General features: G+C 41.5%; 1 protein-coding gene across 1 annotated transcript in view; it reads right to left on the bottom strand.

The window, feature by feature from the left end:
* LOC111170287 (LIM and calponin homology domains-containing protein 1) overlaps positions 1 to 21,376 on the bottom strand; it is a 107,545-nt gene that overhangs the window by 64,608 nt on the left and 21,561 nt on the right. Inside the window, exons 6-13 of the mRNA XM_089911836.1 lie at positions 20,701 to 20,967; positions 12,297 to 12,599; positions 9,629 to 9,871; positions 8,783 to 9,112; positions 7,022 to 7,140; positions 6,825 to 6,936; positions 6,127 to 6,387; positions 1,678 to 1,713 (exon numbers count right to left, since the gene is read on the bottom strand). Coding sequence (XP_089767962.1) covers positions 1,678 to 1,713; positions 6,127 to 6,387; positions 6,825 to 6,936; positions 7,022 to 7,140; positions 8,783 to 9,112; positions 9,629 to 9,871; positions 12,297 to 12,599; positions 20,701 to 20,967 — 1,671 coding nt within the window. The remainder of the gene's footprint in view (positions 1 to 1,677; positions 1,714 to 6,126; positions 6,388 to 6,824; positions 6,937 to 7,021; positions 7,141 to 8,782; positions 9,113 to 9,628; positions 9,872 to 12,296; positions 12,600 to 20,700; positions 20,968 to 21,376) is intronic.

Below are 21,376 nucleotides of genomic sequence, written 5' to 3'. Positions count from 1 at the left end.
CTTTTTGTTCCCCACATGGTTTCATATAAATTATGTCTACTCCAAGAAAGAAATTCAGCCCTTTGGATGTTCCTAGATAAGACCTTTGGAAAAGAAGCTCTGTATACTCACCCTGGCCCATAAGGCTGCTTTTTTGGTAAATTTAGAGGAGTCCCCACTCCCACCCCTTTTAAAAAAAATCATTAACTTCTCCTGAGGGTGAGGTTTCATATTCAGGTACAGGTAAAATTCAAAAGCTCTTTAATGTAGCTTCTTTTCTTTCAGTTTTTAGGGTTTTTTAGAGATCTGTATTAGGCAAATTGCACAGCAGCTTTGCAATGATGAAGAGTAAATCCATTCTATCAAAATGTTTTTGCTAACCAAATCAAAGAAGTGTTTTGCCTATCAATCTTATATAACCCTCTTTTCAGTGAATGTTAAATACTGCCACTTTAAAAGCAACAACCAGGGCTCAATTTTATAGACTACTTAGCTTCATGCAGTCAGTCAAGCTCCGGCTGAATTTGGTTCTGAGACATGAATGTTCCATGTGTCAGGCCACAGAGCAATTGTGCATCACACATCGGAAACCGATACCCTTGGCGCATGAGTCAGACAGCTTCGAGCTACAAGTACAGACTAAGCTGACCTCTTGAACACAAACATGGAAAAAGCACAATTCAAAAACAGTAAATTGTGGCCTGATCTCGTTGTCATTGGTGGAAATGATATTTGTCTGTTCTACACTGTTATTTAGATTCCTCACTCGGTGACTTGAAACTATGGATCAGGCCAGGAAGACAGGCAGAGGGAATACTCGGGTCCACTCTTATGATGGCCCAGATTCCCACTAGGCCACAAAATCCCTCTCCCAGAGGGCAGACATCAGGCTTAGTGGGCCGCTGTTGTTGGAATGAGATATTAATCATGTTTCTTAAATCTGAGCATTCTGCAAAGAAAACTTCTGCCTTGGATATCAGTTTCAGAATGCTCTGCCTATGAGAAATCCATTTTTGAAATGGAGTTAATGTGGTCACAAACGGGAGAGAGTGGATTCTTTTCAAATTTGGATGTTAGGCCGGGGATGGGAAATGCATCTCTGAGAGGAGCGGAAACCAAGGAGAGGCAGCCCAAGTCATGTTGTACATTTTGACCCCCGACTATGCCACGGAACTTGAACGAAATCCCAACGTTGTGGTCTCAAGCATCCCACAGTTTATATTATTCCAACCTGGGAGGAACTTGGGCTTCTGAATCTATCATTCGTGGCTTAGGATTTATTTTCTTAGCTTAAAAAAAATGTAGCTACGAGAATGACCACTTCATGGCTAAGCCTTTACATATCAAGAATTCAATGCAAAGCACAGAAAAGCCTTTTAACAATTCCGTGGTTCAGAAGGGGTTCCAACGTCCGAACGCTAACAAGAACAACCTTCACGTGCTCTGTCTATAAAAAGTAAACTTTTAAGCAGCAGCTGCATATTAGAATCATGCTTCAGTGGCTTTTTCATTCATCTCCCCTGCACAGAACATATGTTCTGCATTCCCACTTCAAGTGCTTCTCTGAGGCTGCAGAGAAGAGTCAGTTAGCTCTTCAATCCACTGTTATATTAATTGCATTTCAATTAGTGGTGAGTACTGGAAGCATGCAGTTTAGGCTAGTAATTAATGTATTCCTACAAATACAAGACAACTTACTCTGCGTCATCAGACACAGGAGTTCTCGGTCCGTATCTATAAGACCAAATACAAAATTAGAGGATTGGTAAGACGAAGGTTAATGCTGTAACCACACTGGAAATAAAAACTACAAGTGAAATGTATGTGTGCCAAACCTTTTTTGCTGATCATACTGGAAGAGAAGTGTCATTATACAATTAGTAATATTCATTAACTGCTGAAAATGAAAGCAAAGTCTTGACATTTCTGAAGAATGCAAAATGTGTAGTAAAACCCAGAGGAGAAATGAAAAAAATCCCCATGCTACCCACAAAGAAAGAATCTGTTCAATATAAACACAAAAAGGCTTAGGTGCAACCCACAATGTTTAGAGAAGGCAGCTTAGAAAAACCCAGACATGTATGAAGATGGTTCACAAACAGCTGAACTGTTCTTTTCCTTTCTGTGCAGAGTAATGGGCTGTAATGGACACCCAGCATAGAAGCACGCACTTACTGACCCTTTCCCTGATGTGTTAATGCATTTGCACAAATAACATCAAAGAGTGTTTCTGCAGTTTTCTGAAAGCAAACCACAACTCCAACCAGAACCCCAATCAGTGCCTTCCGCATGCATTGGACAAAAACCACAATTCCTAGAAAACTGGCAGCTTTAATCAAAACCAGACGTGGATGATACTCCACAACTTAAAAAACAATGACTTTTTTTTAAACAATCTTTTATATTCTTCTGATTATTTAGATCTACAAAGTTGTACCTTCTTCGATATAGGCATTTTGAGTTTTAATGCGTCTGATAAAACAAAGAAAAAGGTCAAATTAGAAAATAAAAACTAGAACATTATGAGGGCCTATTTTAAGCACATTTAAAAAAAGCAGCTCCCACAAATGACTCTTTCAGCAAAGGAGAATATTAAGAGAAGGCTCTTACCTATGCCCTGAAAGGCTGTTCATTCATGCATTCTGATGGCGGACAAAGAATTTTTTGAGTAAAGAAAAAATGTCCTGATTTCAGTCCAATAAATTAAATGTGCGGGTTTTCAGCAAAAGTTACCTGATCCTGTGTTCAGTTTATAACAATTTATAGGGAAAAGAGTAATTTCTAAAGATCTCTTCCAATGATCTTAGAGAAAACACTCCAAAGCACATGGGTGGACACACACATACACCCTTCTCTCTGACACCTTCGTCATTCTACAACAGTCTGATTCATTAATAATTATTTTCATGCACAGCGAAGGCAACGACACTAGTTAAAAACCCAAAGTTTCTGTTGGAATGGCCAAAATCAAGAAGAGGAAAGTGTTTGTGAATGTCTCTCTTCCAGAAGTGAGACCCATTTTCTGTTTCTCTGGGGAGTAGTTTCAGAAGGTGCTAAAGGTTAAATTAATACCCTCAATTTTCCAAAACCATCACTGCATGGAGGCAGATGGATTCCTTCACAGCAAGAAAGAGTGCATAATCAGTGTTAATTCTACCCAGAATTAACAGTGCTAATTCTGAAGCCCCGGTAAAATGTTTCCCAGTTAATTAACAGGCCTACTAGAATAGACATTCAAATATAGTGTTTTCTAAATGATCTATGGAAACGAGGAGAGAAGTTACTCTTAATGGATGGCTAATCTAGGAATGATCAATGAACAGTTGGTATGTATTTCTGTGTCTATTGGAATATTTTAATTCATGTTTTACCGAAGTAAGATATACATATAGAAAGTGCACAGACCATACACACACACCCTGATGAATTTTCACAAACCACAGATTAGTGTTGAGTTTTGTGCTATATAAATGGACTTATACAGCATGGGCTCTTTTGAGTTTGGCTTCCTTAGCACATTTCCTTTATGAGGTTCAGCTATGTTGTTGCATGCAGGATATATTTAAATTTAAATTGCTTCTACACAAAACACTTAACAGCATTTCGTGGACAGCTCTGCCAACAAATATAGATTAACACTGCAACATAAGCTCCATGATGGTAGGGATTTTTCTTTTGGGGTTCTCTGAACAGTGACCAGGCTAGGCCCTCAATAAGTACGTATTGGATGCTCTGGAAATTGAAAAGAATAGTGCAGTCTCTGAAGATGAGCTTCATTTATCTGTTTTCTATATACATATGGGTTTAAGAAATTTCCCCTCAGACTAATTTATTAGCTTTAAGAGGGCACAAATTTCATCAGAATTGCCTTTGCTGTTAGGGAGAAGATAATTAGAGTTTGGGCTTCAAATGATTTTCCCAGTTGTCCTATGGAACATAGAAAAGTAAAGATGAGTTTAAAAAATCACTAACAAAGAGATTTTTTTAAAAAAAATGCAAAGTAGGTCAGTCCACAGACTATCAAGTACAAAATTGGCCAGACAAATCACAGTTGGTATAAGCATCTTACAAAAAAAAATAAAGCATTTAATAAAGTTTAATTGTGACGGTGGCGGTATGTAGAAAGACAAAAAGAATACTCTATTCACCTATTGATTGTGTTTATGTAACTTTCAGCACTAATAAAGCACTTCGGGATCAACGATTAGCAATATTGTGAACTAGCATAAGCTTCATTTGAAGTGAGAGGGAAAAATGGATTTACTGCTCGTTTAAGATTCTCCCCCGGCACCCAGCACGGCGTTTTACACATAGTCATTACTCAGTAAATACTTGCTGAAAGGAAACATGAATTCCCAAGGTGTGTGCTTTACTCAATCACACAATTACGTCACAGAGTTAATCTCACTATATCTCCTTATGCTCAAACCAGCCATTCAGTCCCATGTGAATATAAAGAGGTCTCTTCCCGAATCACAGATAGACGGACAGATACAAGTGACAGGGAGGTCGTCAGACCGCCACAGTTTCCTCTGGTAGCCTGGTAGGTAATACGCTGGCTGAAAGGGGGAACGGCGGCTCCCCCTTCGGACAGAGGTGGGTTTGGATCTTGGATCTGTGATTACCAGCTGTGTGAGACCAGGGCCTCGGTTCCTTATTGTAGAATACAAAAGAAACTGCTTAGTCTCAAAGGCTGTGTGAGAAGTGAGTAAATGGGCCGCCTAGAATGTTCTAGTAGGCAGCCTATAGGCCTCACTTCCTTCTCTCCTTTCATGCTAACTGCTCTCCGGCAGCCCATGGATGCAGGGTCCGGCACCACATCAGGGCATCTGGGGAGAGAGTGAGCGTGGTGGGCAAGGCTGTCCCTCTCTCACTAACCTGCCCTCACCTGCTGGGATCCAGGTGTGATCCAGGTGTAACCTCTCTCTACATCAGGCTTCCCATTTGTGAATTGGAGCCAACAGCCATTCAACCTACCTGTGAATTCCCAGGAGAAGGTACGCTGGAGGAAGCAGAGGCACTTTGAAAGGGTAACAGTTATAAAGTGGAGCACGGCTACTACTCCTGCCCCCTGAAACCAGCGTTACAATAAGGCTCTCCTATGGTAGTATGATGATTCAGAAGAATGTAAAACGTACATTAAATCCAGATGGTAACGATGGCTAGGATCTTAATCTTAAAATTGGGGGATTACTTAAGATTTTCTTTACTCCCCACTCTACCCTCTGTCCCACTACTATCAAGGTCCTTTGTGAAGCAGAACTTCATGACTTCCTGTTTTACAGTGGAGCTTTAATTATGCCACACACTCCTTACTCCTCTGCCCTGCACTGATCAGGCAGACCACACTTTTCACAAAAGTCTATCAGAAGCTTCAATATATAGGACAGAAGCTTCAACATATAGGACCTGAAACCAGACCATGAACCCCTGGATTACTATTTCCCTACTTTCATTTTATTTTTTTAAATTTGTATTTTACATTGGAGTATAGTTGATTTATAATGCTGTGTTAGTTTCAGGTGTACAGCAAAGTGATTCAGTTATACATATACACATATCCATTCTTTTTCAGATTCTTTTCCCATATAGGTTATTACAGAATATTGAGCTCCCTGTGCTATACAGTAGGTCCTTGTTGATTACCTTTTTAACATATTCCCTACCTTCATTTTAAATCAAGTCAGAGCACGGAATGGAAATCCTACCTCTAGAAAGCACTCTTTGCGAATGTTAAAATTAAATTAAACTAATTTTATAAGTAGTATATATCTTCTTTGGACCTGAAGACCCTCCTGGAATCAGAATGAAATCAAGTAGGTCAGAAAGAAGTTCAACTCCTTTACCCGATGGCTCCTATGTGAGCTAGGAAGAAATAAAAGAGTTTCCCATTTAGGCTGCCCACAAAATGAGAGTCAGAAAGAATGTTTAGTAGGACAATTCACAACTGAACTATTCTTTCCACACCTGCTCACATGCAAAAAAAGAAAAAAAAAACATCTTGGCAGACTAGGCCATTTCATTTCTGCTAGCAATAGCAGGTAAGTGGCACTGATAAACCATAAAGCATTAATGACACATTCAAAGCATGTATCAAGGCTCAGACTGGAGAAACAAAGTCAAAACAGCTTAGGATAATCTTCTGACCTCTTATCTTTTATTGGTGGACCCTTGGCAGATTCCTCCACAATGCGTTGCTTTGCAAATGGAACTGGACAGAACTGGTTTAGCTTGGATCCAATGTGTCTAAGAGATATCCCAGTTCTCCTGGCCATCACATCATCTTTTTGTGAATCATACAATTTTCTTGGGCCTTTCAGTCCACTGCCACTCCAGGCAGGAGCTGTCATCTTCTCTGACTTCTCTTCTCTCTCTGAGGCCTCCCATTCAGAGGTCAGAGGACATGAACTAGGGCACATCAGTCCAACCAGTCAAAGGGCACTTACTGCTAAAGATGTTTTCAGTAGCATCACTCGCTTGGCGTTAACTCAAGACGGAAGAAGCCAGTGATCACAGAGGCAGCAGCACACACAGCAACTGAGGAGTAATACCGTGGACCTCCATCATGCAGCTGATACTCACACGGGAATGGGTTTCCCTTTCTGGTGTTCATGATTCCTGAGAATGAAATTTGGCCAGCACCCAACCACATGCAAGGTCTAAAGTCTCTACCCAGGAAGGGCACTGAAAGCAGAGCTCTGACCCTGGGATGGGCGCATTCCTTTAAGGGGCTCCACGCCACATCAGTCATCAAGCGCATACTGTGGCTTTAAGCTGTTTTGGGGGGACCCAGCAGCCACAAACAGCAGAGGCAGCGCACCCTGGAAAGCGGGCGAGGCGCTCACAGTGGCTGGCCGCTCTCCTCGGATCTTTCAGCCTTTGGCACCGTCTCAGAACCTCTTCGAACAACTCCTTCAGTCGCTTCTTTGCCATCCTGCGGCAGCTGTTTGCAGGTAACTAAAGCCAGACGGGACAGCTTTACTACTAGGAAAGAATTCCCACCAGAGGCCTTGGGCCCACCTGTCAGCCTTCACGTCCTCACCTTTCTCTGTCCTCCTCGGGCACTCACCTAAACTGCAGCTATGCTCTTCCTGGGACTCCGGCACCACAGCCAGCCGGCAGACCCTCTTACAACGGTCATCTACACCAGACGTCACTATTCTGTTGATGATCAAGTAGCATTGGCAGCAAGAGGGAAGAGGGAAAAGAGTTAGGAAAGGAGACAGTGAAAGTCACTGAGACTGAAAGGTTAAGAGAGAAAGTTCGGTTGCTATTCCAGAAGCCGGTTAGTAAGGATGACATACTCAGAATGAGATAATAGAATATGGGCCTGAGAAAGTCAAAGAAGGCTAGCCTGACTCTGCCACCATGGGGCTGAGTGATGGCCCCTTAGTAGTCAAGGACCCAAGGATGCATTCCTTACTAATTTCTTAGTCCCACCCCTTCCACCCCCCACCCCCATCAGCCTCTGAAACCCCAGCAGGGCATTTCTGATGCACCAGGGTTATTTCTATTGACAGCCTCTAGGGTGTCATCCACAGTATGGAACCAAAGAAACCCCTCTCTATGTCATGGACCATCCACTGTGTGCTTTGGATATCACGAACAAGGCATGGAGGAGACTGCCCTGAGCATTTCCTCCTGCCGTGGAGGGCTCTGCTTTGCTCCCACCATGCAGGTGGAGTGGAGTTTCCTGGGAGAATCCAGAATCTTCTTATTTTTTAACAGAAACTCAAACAAATTTTGATAACATGTATACCTGGAAGAGACCCAGGAAAACTGAGTAGCTTACCAAAATGGCTGAAACCCTCACCTTAAGTACCATCTTCAGCTAAAGACAAAAGAGGACGTGTGGGTAGTGGTTTGGGACCTCAGAGGGGAGGAAGGCAATTCACACGGAGATGGCAAAGCAAATTTTTAGTAAATAAATGTTTGCTGGGCCCTGCATAGACAGCGGGGTGGGGGGTGCAGAGTGGACTCTGATCTCTAAGTTTCCCCAAGCACACCTAGCGCACGGAGAATCCAGAACTTTAGAAATGCCCTATACCTGCTTAATGGAAGAAAGACCAGCCCGTGGAACCAAATCCCCAACAGAGGGCTTGGGAGGTCACAGCTGGAAGGCCTCCAGTGAGGATGAGGACTGATGACAGCTCTACAAGGTCTTTTCCCAGGTGATGCCTCACAAATTTGGATGGTGATTGATTCATCCAAGGAAACTCCTGACTCACAGGAACCCTCAAAAGAAGAGTCTTTTTCTACTCATGGTCTGTTATATAATTTAAAAAACTGGGCGGGAGCTGGTGGGGGTGGGGGGAGAGATGTTTACTTTTTTGTGTGTCTACTTAGATGTCCAAAATCTGAACTTAATGACACTAATCACAATTTTTTTCTCCCTCGTGGGATAAGAAAGAGCGAGGGTATAGATAACCCAGATCTTTATCAATGTATCTTTAGGAGAAACATGAAGGGTGTCATTAAAACATTCCATCTAGTTTGTTCAGAATTGCCAACAAATAAAATACTGCTTAATGCAGCCAAGGGAAGATGAATCATTTGCCAAAATTATTGGCATTCCCAGGCAGTGATTCTGGTGACAAGAGAATCAAAATGGATGTCTGTCATTTAACTTCACACACGTTTCCCCGCGGGGAAATCTACTGACATTACTTCTCTGCTAACCAGCCAAAGAGGCTGTTAAAACTACGTCATCTCTGGCGGTTTCTTTAATGTGCTTCAGCAAACTCTTTAAAAGCAGCAGTGATTCCCATGCAGATCTCCTTGCACATGTAATGGCAAAAAGTACCTGCAGTCATTTTGTGGATTAAGCCTGTGGTCTTCCTGTAAACTGGACACGGCCGCCGAGGCAGGGGACACAGAGTACGTCTGAATCTTGCGGCTGTGACTGATGACTTCCTCTGCATCCTCCTTCGGCCCAGCCCTGCCAATGCTGAGCCGCTTCCATGTCTGCTGATCTATCTCTGTCACTGGTCCGAAGTGCACGAACTTCTGCCTAGGGCTGGAAGCTTTCTTATAAGCCCTTGCCTTGCGGCTGGCAAAGTCATCACGGATAGCAGTTTCTGCTTTAATTTCTGGTGAAGGCTCAGGGGCACACGTGTGCTCCACATCTCCATCCCTAGTCAGAACCGGAAATAAGTTCCAAAGGTTTCTAAGGTGAGTAAAATCAATGAAGAGTTTTGAAAAAACACTGGATGTATGAAATATACTTCAACGTCTAAGGCAGAATTGCTTTTCCATTAATCAATCAAATGAAGAAATGATCATTGTCTTGCCTAGGTAAATAGCACTTTAAGTTTCTGTAGCTTTCTTAACATCATAAATGATGGCATAAGAAAACCTTGGGTACGATGAATAATTAAAATTATTTAAAAGTCAAGTTTAAATTCCTTACACGTAAATGAGCCTATCAAAATAAGCATTCACAATAAATCAGTTGAATTAAAGAGGATGTTTCCTGTCCTTGTGGCTTGCAATTTTTAGTATTAACAAGTTTCAACTCATGCAGAATATGCTTTGAGTTTTGAGGCATTTTTTCTGGCCATGAAAATAAAAAATGATAGAAGGATAAGTGATTCCTTCAAAGTTAAATGATACCACTGTTAGGAGAAATCCAGGGGAAAACATGACACACCTCGTCTTTCCTGACACTTTCAGCCTCTCCCACGTCTCCCGGTCGGCTTCTGTTATATTGGCGACCGTGACAAAGCTCGGAGCCTCGCGGTGAGGGCCAAGCCTGCCCTGAATTCTGCGCTGCGCCAGGTCATCCTTGTGAAGATCCGGCACCTGCCTGAGCCCCTCTTCCGCAGGTTCACTCTCCTGAGCCCGCACAATACAGGTCACCCTCGACTTCACCTCTTCCGTTTGGCCTTGGTTTCTGTCAATTCGATCCAGGCCCCCACGTTATTGGAAAAATCAGGTTCCAGGAAGGGGAGCAGACAAACAGCATGTCAAGCATGGAAATTCAGAGGCTGAAGACAGAATGGAATGATGGAAGCACCTCTCCCTTTCGCAAAAATATGGAATCAATTGCAGCCTTGATTACTTTTGTCTACGCTACCCTTTTGACACTGTAAAGAGACAGAGTTTTTCCACCAGATGACAGACTCTAGTTTAGTTTAGGAAGAGAAGCCAGGGCTCGCTGAAAGACTATTAAGAATGGTAATGAGATTTCAGTTTGACAGTAATGATGCCCAATTCCCACACTATTCAAGTTACTGTAATGAATTCAAGTTTTCTGATTGAATCCCTGAGCCTTCTTGGAACGTCTTTTACTGCAGCAGTAAAGTGTTAGTAATGAGCTCTGCATGATCCAAATCCTAGAATTAGTTTGGAGATAGCTGGAACATTGTTCACATATTGAACACCTCAACCATAAGCCTTCATACTGCCAGAAAGTATGATTAAGTCAATGCTGAATAGAAACTTTCAATGTTCAAACTCAGTCTCTGCCTCCTGATAGCATTAATTAGGTTTGGCTAACGTAAACCTGAAGAACAGAGAGGGCATCCTCTTTACCTGGATCCACAGAGGCAGTACCCATTTGTTTCTTGTGTCAATAACTGTTCACCTTTATTAATGCTAAATCTGATATTTTCAATTGTTTTCCTAAGAAGTGAACTTTAGATGCCTAATGTTGACAATATCATAATTTAAACCAAAGTTGTGGCATCTATATGCATAAACATTATATCACATTAAAAGTCAGTTTCTAACTAAATATGTTTCTTGAGATAGAAAATTTCAGAAATATACATAAATAGGGCTATTCATTTTTTTTCAAAATAAATCTTCCAAGCCAGAAGAACATTCTCTTTTTACCTGGATGACTTGGTGTATTTACAGAGCCTATGCAAATAGGAAGGCGACAGAATTTTCTATTTACTTTTAGTTTGGGGAAGGGGATCAAGGAGGGCATAGCAAAGAGCCGCCAGGGAGCCCTCTTTTTTTCATCAGTTCTTTGAAGCTCTCTAGAGAGGTCATGGGCTGTGTCCCCAAACACAGAGTCAGGTGACAACAGACAAATGGGGCTGGAAATATCAGGAATTAAAATTGCATGCAGGAGAAAGGAAAAAAGGGAGGAACAAAAGCTACTCCTTTTCCTAACTCAAGTTGCTGATCCGCATCAATATGCCTTGATGCTACTCAGTTATCCAGAAGTCTTTGTTTCACTGGCAACAACTGATCCCTCCCGCAAGGCCCTATGAGAACGGTTTGTTACAAGGCATGCCAACAAGGACTGCAAAGACCAAGAGCCTCCTGAAGCTAGAATGTGCCCTATAATAAACTGTGCCGGGTCTTCTATGCTCAAATCCCTGTTCTGTGTCCAGAGATCTTTCATGTGTTTTGTACCTGGTGCTTCCTAAACCAAACAATAGAAAACGCTAACTGCTTCACTGATCTCAATGACTCTGCCCAAAGAACCACTTTAATTGTGTAAAACACAGTTTAGGTCTTTATATTCTTAGTTCAATGGGTTACAAACCTCTTAAGTGATAGGCAAAAATATGGCAATTAAATAATAAAGGTGCGAACTCTGATTCTGATGTAAGGAAAGATACGAGAATGATGGACTCTGCACCCTGAAACTGTGCAGGCTGATGGCTTGAATGAACTCATATCCCTCTTAGGATAAAAATCGCTGGCCAAGTTCCATTTCATTAAGCTTTCCTTTCCCTAATTAAGAAGATGGGAGAAAAGTTGGGAGAAGGAAACTCACTTAAAAATAATCTCTATGACAGAACAAATAGAAGTGTGTTATATTATATATTTGAGGGCTTTTTAATGAGAAATCGCCATCGTCAGATGTCTAGGTGATCGTGTTGGTGTGAGGGAAGAAACAGCAAGCCTCATGTTCCCCCCATATCTCAAAGGTGCTGATAAGATAGAAGGGCTCATAGCTAAGGAATAACTATGATTTCTGTCTGCTATGGATGGACTGGAGCAACCTTGAGAGGTGGCTGTTCCCCGATCAGCAACAGCACATGTCTATTGATGCCAATAACGCCCGTCTCTGACACCAGCACCCATATGTGGTGATGTGCCCACATATAGCACATCTGCACACTTGAGCTCCATATTTATTTGGTGAATTCAGCCCTATCTTGGACAGGACCATTCTACTCCCTGCCATCTGAACTTAGGAGAGACTGGATATCTGGGGTTCCACTTTAAAATAAACCACCATTACTGATTATATGTAATTAGGGCAGGAAACAGAGGAATGGGGAGCTTTAATACAAATCACCTTTGCCGAACTATATTCTCTCTCTCCTTCATAGACACACACACACAGAGCACACCTTTTATGTTCTAGACTTTTCTTTTCTGAGATTCCCTTTGAGGGTTGCTTGCTGCCATCTGATTTCTCTGCCTCTTTTTTTCGGTAAGGCCCATAGAGGAGTTGATTCAGTGGCACCATTGGCCTGGTCTGGTTCATCCTAGCTCTCCTGGCGGCAAAGTCATCTTTCTCAAGATCAGGCAGTCGACGTGCAACCTCATCTTCTGATTCTGAATCTCTGCTGTGTTGGTGGATCAGGAAAGGATTTTCTTTGCGAAGGATAATATCTCGAACAGCTTCTTTCTCATCACTTAATTGCTTTTGACTGATAAAGCAAAATTAAACGGAATTACACATGTGATCAGACCAAAACAGTTTTTAAATCCCCATCTCCAGGCAGCCAACTGTCTTGTTAGTGAAAGGTCTTCTCAATATCATTAGTCCAGATGACATCTGTTTACTGTTTTAGTCCAGAGTTGCAGCAGGGTTAGGGTGGGTTTCAAAACCTGGAATTTAGTCAGCTGCTAGCAATACTAAAAAATTCACTTAACTTGCAGGGCCCCATCAGCGTCAGAAAGGCAGGATCCTAAATGGCTCTGAAAGTGACAATCCAAATTCTTTTCATGAAGTTGGGAAAAGTAAGAAGCATTTTGTTATTATTTTTCCTCTGGCACATTAATAATGTACCCAATAGGTACTCGGTTTATTTTGACTGACAGGGCAAAAATTTGAGCTACCAAGAAACTGATCTGGAGGCATGCTAATGAATGCAGCTGTGTGACAGCACACCTGGGACGTGTCCCAGACTGCAAAGTGTAAGGATGGTCTTTCTGCAGAGCTGAGCTAACCTGAAACATCTGGAATAGTTTATGACCATGGACAGGATGGACTCAGGCACAAAAGCTTATCGTGCCCTGCACCCTCCCACCAGCAACCTTTTCTTCGGTCTTTTACCCCCATGACTCTCCACCTCCCAGCTCTTCTGCTTTGTCATATGCTAGCTGTCAAGTAAATCCTATTAAGACATTTTGCCAAAATGTTTACTTAGGGCTATTTTCATTTTCAAGGAAATCTTGAAGGCACCAAACTTTAAATTCTTTAGAATTTAAAGAGGAATGCAGTTTAATGGTGGAATATTAGGACTTTTTATGCTTTGTTTTTTGTTCTTGTTGGGGGTGGGTAGGGTGGGAATACAGTCGATGGCACCTTTCTGATATTCAAACAAACTCCTCCCCCCTACTCATAAGATCAGCCTTGCTTCTAAGTCATAATAAAATATTAAAACTTTACAAATATCATTTATTATCTTCTCAGTTCATAGAGATGGTGAGTAGATAAAGCATCTTGACTTCTAAAGAAAGTTCACCTACTTTGTATCCGATTTCTGAAGGAGGATTAAGGGTAAATTCTTCATGGTCATGGGACAGGTCGTCTCAGAAATGAAGACAGGAGGAATTAGCCTGGCTGAGAGTCATACAAGCAAGGAAACGCTGTCTACTCTGGCTGCCCAGGTGGCCTGCTGTCTGTTGCTTACCCTGTGCTGCTGCAGAGGAGGCCTGTCAGCCTAACAAAACAGCAGGCCCTCACTCCTGACTTTTGGAAAAATCAAACCATCATTAGTCATGTCCAGAAAACTCCTTCTCCCTGCTGACCACTGTTCTCAATAAAAGTTTAAATCGTGGAATTTAGAGGTGGTGGGTGGTGCTTTGCTCTCTGAATAAAGTTATTTCCTAAAATATAAAATTCCGCCCTTTGAGCGGCACTCCGGCTCTTGGTCTCCTGCTTGGCCCCTCCTGGACCGTGCTCATTCTCCTCCCTGCATCCTTAGCCAACAAGTCTGGCAAGAACCAGCTGGTGTTGGTTGACTGTGGCCATAAAGGATGGTCAGCGGGAAACGATAGGCCATTGAATTAATCTCTTCGAAAACGCATTATTTAAAAAGCACATTGATGATGACAAAGAAGGTGGTTAACCATTATTGAGCGCCCACAACGTGCCAGAATTCCTTCTAGTGTTAATTTGTTTAACCTTAATACTAGCCTTGCAATGGTAGTGTGATTAGCGTCCCCATCTTATAGAGTGGAAACTGAGATGAGGTGAAGAAATTTGCCCAAGCTCAAAGTGCCACTGCTGAAGTTAAAATTCAAACCCAGGGAGTCTTGGCTCCAGAGGTCCTGTTCTTAATCACTGCACTATTCATTAAACAAAGGACACGGCCAGGAACAGTTTTGAAAGCAGAACATCATACAAAAAATAAGGCATTATCATTACTATGGAAGTAGGAGAAAGAGAAGTATTTTGGTTACTAAATACAGGGATCATATGAGTTGTGCTTAGAATGAAGTCGTGATTTGCACTGCTGGTTACAGACAGCAATGTTCAGCCAGGATTAATGACAGTAGAATGCTAACTAATCATACCTTACAGTGCTTGCACAGCACTTTACAGTTTACAGAGCCCTTTCAAACGCATTATCTCATCTCAGCTGATCCGACTCCAATTCCAGTAAAGGAGCAGATCCTGAGCTTGAAGCTTTCAAGTCCCAAAGCAACACTCCTTCCATTTTTTGACCAGGGTCCTGGGTTTCAATTTTCCCCAACTCAGGCAGAATACTATGGAATAAAACGTATGCATTTATGCAAATAGCCATGCCAATTTGTGATGCCAATTTGAGAAGGGAGAATCTCGTGCATTATGCATCATGTGAGTTCAGCCAGGCTACAAATTCCCCAGGGTGTTTCTTTTCAGGCTAAATGCCCAGTGTAGCAGGACTCATTTCAAGTGATCTCAATTTAGATATGTGGACTTAAAAAAAGGGGGTGAAGAAAGCTTTCCATATCATTGGCCTCTTAAAGCCACTCCCTGCCCACCTGAAAAAACGATCATAATGACATTCTGCTAATTGCTTGAATCCTGTAAATTCAGAGCTTCCAGGCAGACTCAGAGACAGCAAAAATTTAATGACATAAATTCTGGGCCGGCACTGTTGGCTATGAAGTAATAAATAATGTGTATAAGGCAGATATGTAGGATTATGTTCGCAGGTGTCTAGTTAGCAGAATATTTAAATGACTTTTTATAATGAGCCCTTCTTTTCTGAAGGTCAGTCTATTGTAAAGCTTCAGTATATTCTACTTTGTTTTTCAATAATTATAATACCTCTGAAGAGCTAGTATATTCCAGATACGTTAACTTTTATGACAACCCTGCAAGATCAGTATTATCATGTCCACTGAGGTTTCCAGTTCCAGTCACCTGAATGTAGGTAAAGTAAGTAAATTTAAGTGGCAGACCCTGGCTGTCTGGCTTGATATTCATGGGGCGGTTTGGCACTTTTATTTTGTCTCAGTCATTCACAGATGAGTTAGTTGCCTTGGGAAGTAGGGGTTGCTCGACGGACCCAGATCACTGCTTTACTAAGAAGGAATACCGGGACTTCCCTGATGGTCCAGTGGTTAAGAATTCGCCTTCCAATGCAGGGGACACGGGTTCGATCCCTGGTCAGGGAACTAAGATCCCATATGCCACGGGGCAACTAAGCCTGAGCACCGCAACTACTGAGCCCACGTGCTCTGGAGCCCACGTGCCACAACTAGAGAGAAGCCTGTACACCACAACGGAAGATCCCGTGTGCTGCAACTAAGACCTGAAGCAGCCAAAAATAAATAATTTTTTTTTCTAAAGAAGGAATACAGTCTAATGTGAAATGAGAAATGCCAAGCCTTGCCTTCAACCTGGCAACCCTGTCCTAAGACAAGTAAGGCTATCTTTGTAGGAGAGATTGTGGGTCCTAAGCAGGTGAGGGGGAGGAAAAGCTCTTGTCTCAAAGTTTCTAAGGCTTATATATTTCAAAGTGAATGAGATAATGACTTAAACTAAGGAAGAGCTGGCATTTTCTTTCACCCCCTTTTACTTGGCAACACACAAGCAACCAGCTCAGATTGGCAGTCAGTTTGTTCTATTGAAAGAAACTGGGCTCTCCAGAAAAGCCTGTTTGGCCTCCTGGGAACGTCACGGGCAACACCAGGGACCTCCCTGTTCACACAGTGTCCCAATAGGGCAGCTACATCCAGAGTCACAAAGGTTCATGCAAGTTATGTGTCTGCCTGGTCTCTGATCCCCAAGAATCTGTGCAGCAAGAAGCAGTGACACAGGCATCTGGTAAGGAGGGATGGAGAGAATATGTTCCTGGCACTTAGCTGCATCTGCTCTTCCTCTAAAGATTTCTAAAATGTCTATTGTTCCTTGGAGGGTTTCCCCCCCCTCTGTAATTAATTACTATGTGCTTGAGAAGATCCACAGACTAACAGAAAAGACTGAGTGCTGAAACATATGAAAACAATTAGAAAAGAAGTCCAATCACGTGAAACCTATAATTCAGTTCAAAAAAAAAGTTTACTTCTCCAGTGGGAAACACCAAGTCAGAGAACTCAAATCTCCATGGCATTTTAATTCAGGGGAAGTGAATCTTGATGCTTACTTTATCCTCTTAAACGCAGAGATCTTGGCTTCTTTAGCAGAGTCTCATATTTGGGGGGTAATTAGGCTAACTTAATCATAAACTAAAAGGGAAGGAAAAGTAGTTTATGGACTTCTGACTCCAGTGGCAACTCTAATAAATATCAACTCCACATATTTATTAAGAAAGACCTACTTTCTGTCCCTTGGTGCTAAGATACCTCCTAATATATTCTTTGATAGGAAGCTTGGGACTTCTAGGCTTCTAAACTCATGTGAAAATGGACTAACATGCACTTCTGCTCCTTTTTATATATTAAAAATAATTTAAGGAGGTGTTTGAGAATACTTGGGAAACAACAGCCAAAAAAACCCCCAAAAAACAAAAAACCAATCTGGGGCTTCCCTGGTGGCGCAGTGGTTGAGAGTCCACCTGCCGATGCAGGGGACACAGATTCGTGCCCCGGTCCGGGAAGATCCCACACGCCGCGGAGCGGCTGGGCCCGTGAGCCATGGCCGCGGAGCCTGCGCGTCCGGAGCCTGTGCTCCGCAGCGGGAGAGGCCACAACAGTGAGAGGCCCGCGTACCGCAGAAAAAAAAAAAAAAAAACCAATCTGTAAAAGTACAGCCTTACTCTTGTCTACATGCCTCCTTCCTTGCCTATGCCTCATCCTCTACCTATCTCTCCAAACACAGACTTTCCCAGCTAAAAAAATGGGCCGCAAGAAATATCTGGGGCCTCTTGCTGGGTTCCAAGATGTGGTGGCCAGAATTCATCTGGATTGCAAAGATAGGAGACTGAGGTTACAATGCCTTAAGAGACGTCAGCATATTTAAATGTTTTATATTCTTATTTTCCAGACACCAAGAATCCTTTTCTTCTTCATGATATGCATTTCATTCCAGTTAAGCTACTTTCTGCCACATTAAAAGCAGGATCCCAAATGTGGATAAACTTAGAATGACTGTCAACTCTGCTGTGGGCTGCAAAAAGTAGGTGACAAAGACACAGACAGGCCAGGCTAGTGGCATGGTATGTATAAAATTTTTATGAGAGAGCTAGCAGCTGAAAAATCTATCAACAAATGAATTCTGGGTGTTTGGAGCAGCTGTGTTGTGTTGCTATTGGGAACATTCTCTGGGAATATGCATGATTTTCCTGAACTCTGTTTTAAATGCTAAGTCAGTAGCTCTAAGGTGTGACGTTAACTGACATTTGCAGATATTAACTGACCTGCGAATTTCTGCTTAATAGAGCTAACTTGGATAAAATATGTAAAAATTAAGGCAGATAACAGGAACATGGACAGGAGCAAAAATTACCACGAAAATATACTACCCATCAATTAGAATTACATTTGTAAACTAACCGTGATTCTAGGTTTGTACACAGAATGGGAGCTGTCATAAAAGATTGTACTGTTTTAGCAGAAAATAAACCTCCCAGTTACTGAAGAGGCACAGCATACTCGTGGAATCCCCAGCCTTTGCCCACTTTTCTTTTCTCTACGTCATCATGATTCCTGGCTGTGCCGAGTTCTCTTAAAAGTATCTGCCCATTTGTCTCCCCTTGCTCTTTTGGATACTCTAAAGATGATATGGAGTTTCCTTAAAAAAATTAAAAACAGAACTATCGTGTGATCCAGCAATCCCACTTCTGGGTATATATCCAAAAGAAATGAAACCAGGATCTCAAAGCGATCTTAGCACTCCCATCTCATTGCATCATTATTCAAAATAGCCAAGATGTAGAAACAACCTAAATGTCTATCAAGGGATGAATGGATAAGGGTAATGTTGTATATACATACAAAGGAACGTTATTTGGCCTTATAAAAGAAGTAAATTCTATAATATGTGACAACATGGATAAGTCTTGAGGACATTAAGCTAAGTGAACTAAGCCAGTCACAGAAAGAAAAATACTGCATGATTCCACTTATATGAAGTAGCTAAAGTAGTGAAATACGTAGAATCAAAGAGTGGCATGGTGGCTGCCAGGGGCTGAGGGAGGATGAAATAGGGATTGCTGATCAACAGGCATAAAGTTTCAGTTAAGCAGGATGAATAAATTTTAGAGATTTGGTGTATGATATTGTATCTGTAGTTAACAACACTGTATTGTACAGTTAAAGATTGGTTCAGAGTGTAGATCTCATGCCAAGTGTTCTTACCACAATACAATATTTTTTTTTAAAAGGAAAAAATAAATGGCAAAGGGTATGAGGGAATTTATAGAAGAAGAAACCCAAGTAGCCGATAAACATGGTATAATAGTCAACAGCATTAGTAATCGTGGAAAAATCAATTTTTTAAAAATGAGATTTAAAAAATCAAGCAGATTGGCAATTTTTGAAGATAACAAGAAAAAAAATACATCATAAAGATGATAGTGTCTTTGGTAAATTTTAGTTAAAGACTTTACAGATGTGATAAAAAATGAAGGTATGTGTGTCAAGGGTATTAAGGTTAAAGATTTTTTATAAATTCATACTCTTATCTGTATCACCTATTACCTATTTCCACTGTGCCCTAGACTTGAAGACAGAAGCAGAAAAAATCTGAAAAACGGTAAGGGGATATATTTCATTTTTGTATTCTCAGCATCTAGCCTGGTCTTTGATATAAGGAGAAGCTCAAATGATGTTGAAAAAGCATGTGTCTCACAAGGTCTCGGAGCCAAAATTTAAAGAATATCTGGATTTATTTCTCTTTTTAAGATTCTATGACATTACCCTTCATTATTTCAGAAACCCAGAGAGTTGCTTGTAACATTAGCACAGTTTTATGTTAGAGTTTTCTAGAAGCACATACATGTTTAGGACAGACAAGCCTGTTTGTGGGATACCACAGACAGAAAGAATTACCTCCTTGATGTTTTATCAGTACAAAGCTACTCTAGGATTAAATCCATATAAGTCAGTACTGGAACTTTCACTGAAGACCTAGACCACAGCAATAATCACACATCGAGTTGTATGGAGGAATGGAAGACATTCCATTAAATGTGTGTGAGGCAGCTGTGGTACTATGGTCAGAACATCTGAATCTGGCCACCAAGTCAGTGGTAACCAGCTCTGAGACGGTCAAGTAACTTACTTTCACTGATCCTCAGTTTACCCTGCTTGAAAATGGGCATATCACCTACCTTTTAGGATTAAATGGAACAGCAAGTGGCAAAGGAATTTCAATTGTCAAAGTGTTATGAATTACAATTTGTCAAATAAATTTTGGTCTCACTATTATTTGTTAGTATCTTTGTGGCTATTATATGAGAAAAATTAATCAGCTTCCCCAAACACTACACAAAGCTGTAGAACTATAGTTCTCTGTGACTTCAACTGCTAAAGGTCTCTATCTCACATGTAATATGAGGCCACCAGGACTGTATACTAGTGCCTTTGTTACAATTAAGAGAAGTAATTACTCCATTCTTTGTTTTTGAATCAACGAGCTTTAGAAAATGAGTCAAATAAACCTAATCTTACTTACTACTCCCTTGGGACAAAGAAAGTAAGTGGATTTTTGTCAGCCAGCCACTCTTTCTAAAGAGAGTGTTCCCCGTTCCAAAGAACTATTTTCTAGTGATGTGTAAAGTAAGATAAGAGCCATTTAGGGGTAGTGTGAAAATTAACAAGCCATAAACAATTGAAAAATAAGATGTTATTGCAAGATAAATCCTGCAGCCCACAAATGACTGACCACACATACTTGACCAGGACAAGGTCTACTCAAGCAGCACAAAGCTCCCTCTTCACCTCCATTTAAAAGAACCAGAAACTCAGCAGAGACAGGCCTGAAGACAAAGACTATTCGCTATTTCTATCTGCTGCAAGTAGGAAATAATGATGCAACGGATAAAGCAGGAAGTGGGAAAACAAGATGGAAACTCCATCACAGCAGACAGATTCCAAACCTCCAGGCATGCACAAAGCCAGCCAGGCCTGTCCTTGGCCCACAAAGCTAACCTGGCAAAGCGCTGTGCTGCTGGCATGACCTTGATTCCAGCTTGCTCTAGCCTTCTGCGCTTTTGGATTTCAGCAGCATCTTCCTCTTCAGACTTGGGAGCTGGTGCCACCGCAGCCCCCTCTGGAGGAGGCTGTGCCTTCCCACTGCCCGTGGGTAATTCTAACCCACCACCAGGAGGCTTCCCACCAGGGTCCGTTCGGCGGACGGGGTCCTCTTCACAAGGAGACCCCACTTCACTTCCCTCTTCCTCTATTGTTTCAGGATAGCTAGTGAGTTGGACAACATAATTGACCAAACTAACAGACTAGGCTGGGGAGCAGATCCCATGTCATCTCCCTGTCGTTCTGATATTACTTCCACTTAAAAAAAAAAATCATAGCATGCAATATGATCCTGGTAATGTGAAAAAAATTAAATGCAGCCATTTTTAAATTAATACAATGCATCATAATCTCGACATTGATTAAGAGCTATTTCAAAATTGATATTGAAAGGCAAAAACCTTTTGTTCTAAAAAGATAAAATTCATGTTTTGTTCAATAATTAAAACTTTTAATGTTTATGCAATTGGAAATCATAGATAATAAAGGTGGACTACAAGGAATAACCATGCAATGACAAGGGTGGTTTTGCTGAAAGGGATTAGACGAGACTGTAAGTTTCTTTTATTGGACT

This window comes from Delphinapterus leucas, chromosome 5, assembly GCF_059928025.1.
Source record: "Delphinapterus leucas isolate spDelLeu-1000000601 "Yukka" chromosome 5, BTC_Dleu_Yukka2, whole genome shotgun sequence".
Lineage (NCBI taxonomy): Eukaryota > Metazoa > Chordata > Mammalia > Artiodactyla > Monodontidae > Delphinapterus > Delphinapterus leucas.
The sequence above is the reverse complement of the archived record's forward strand: the minus strand, read 5'-3'. Positions and strand labels throughout refer to the sequence as shown.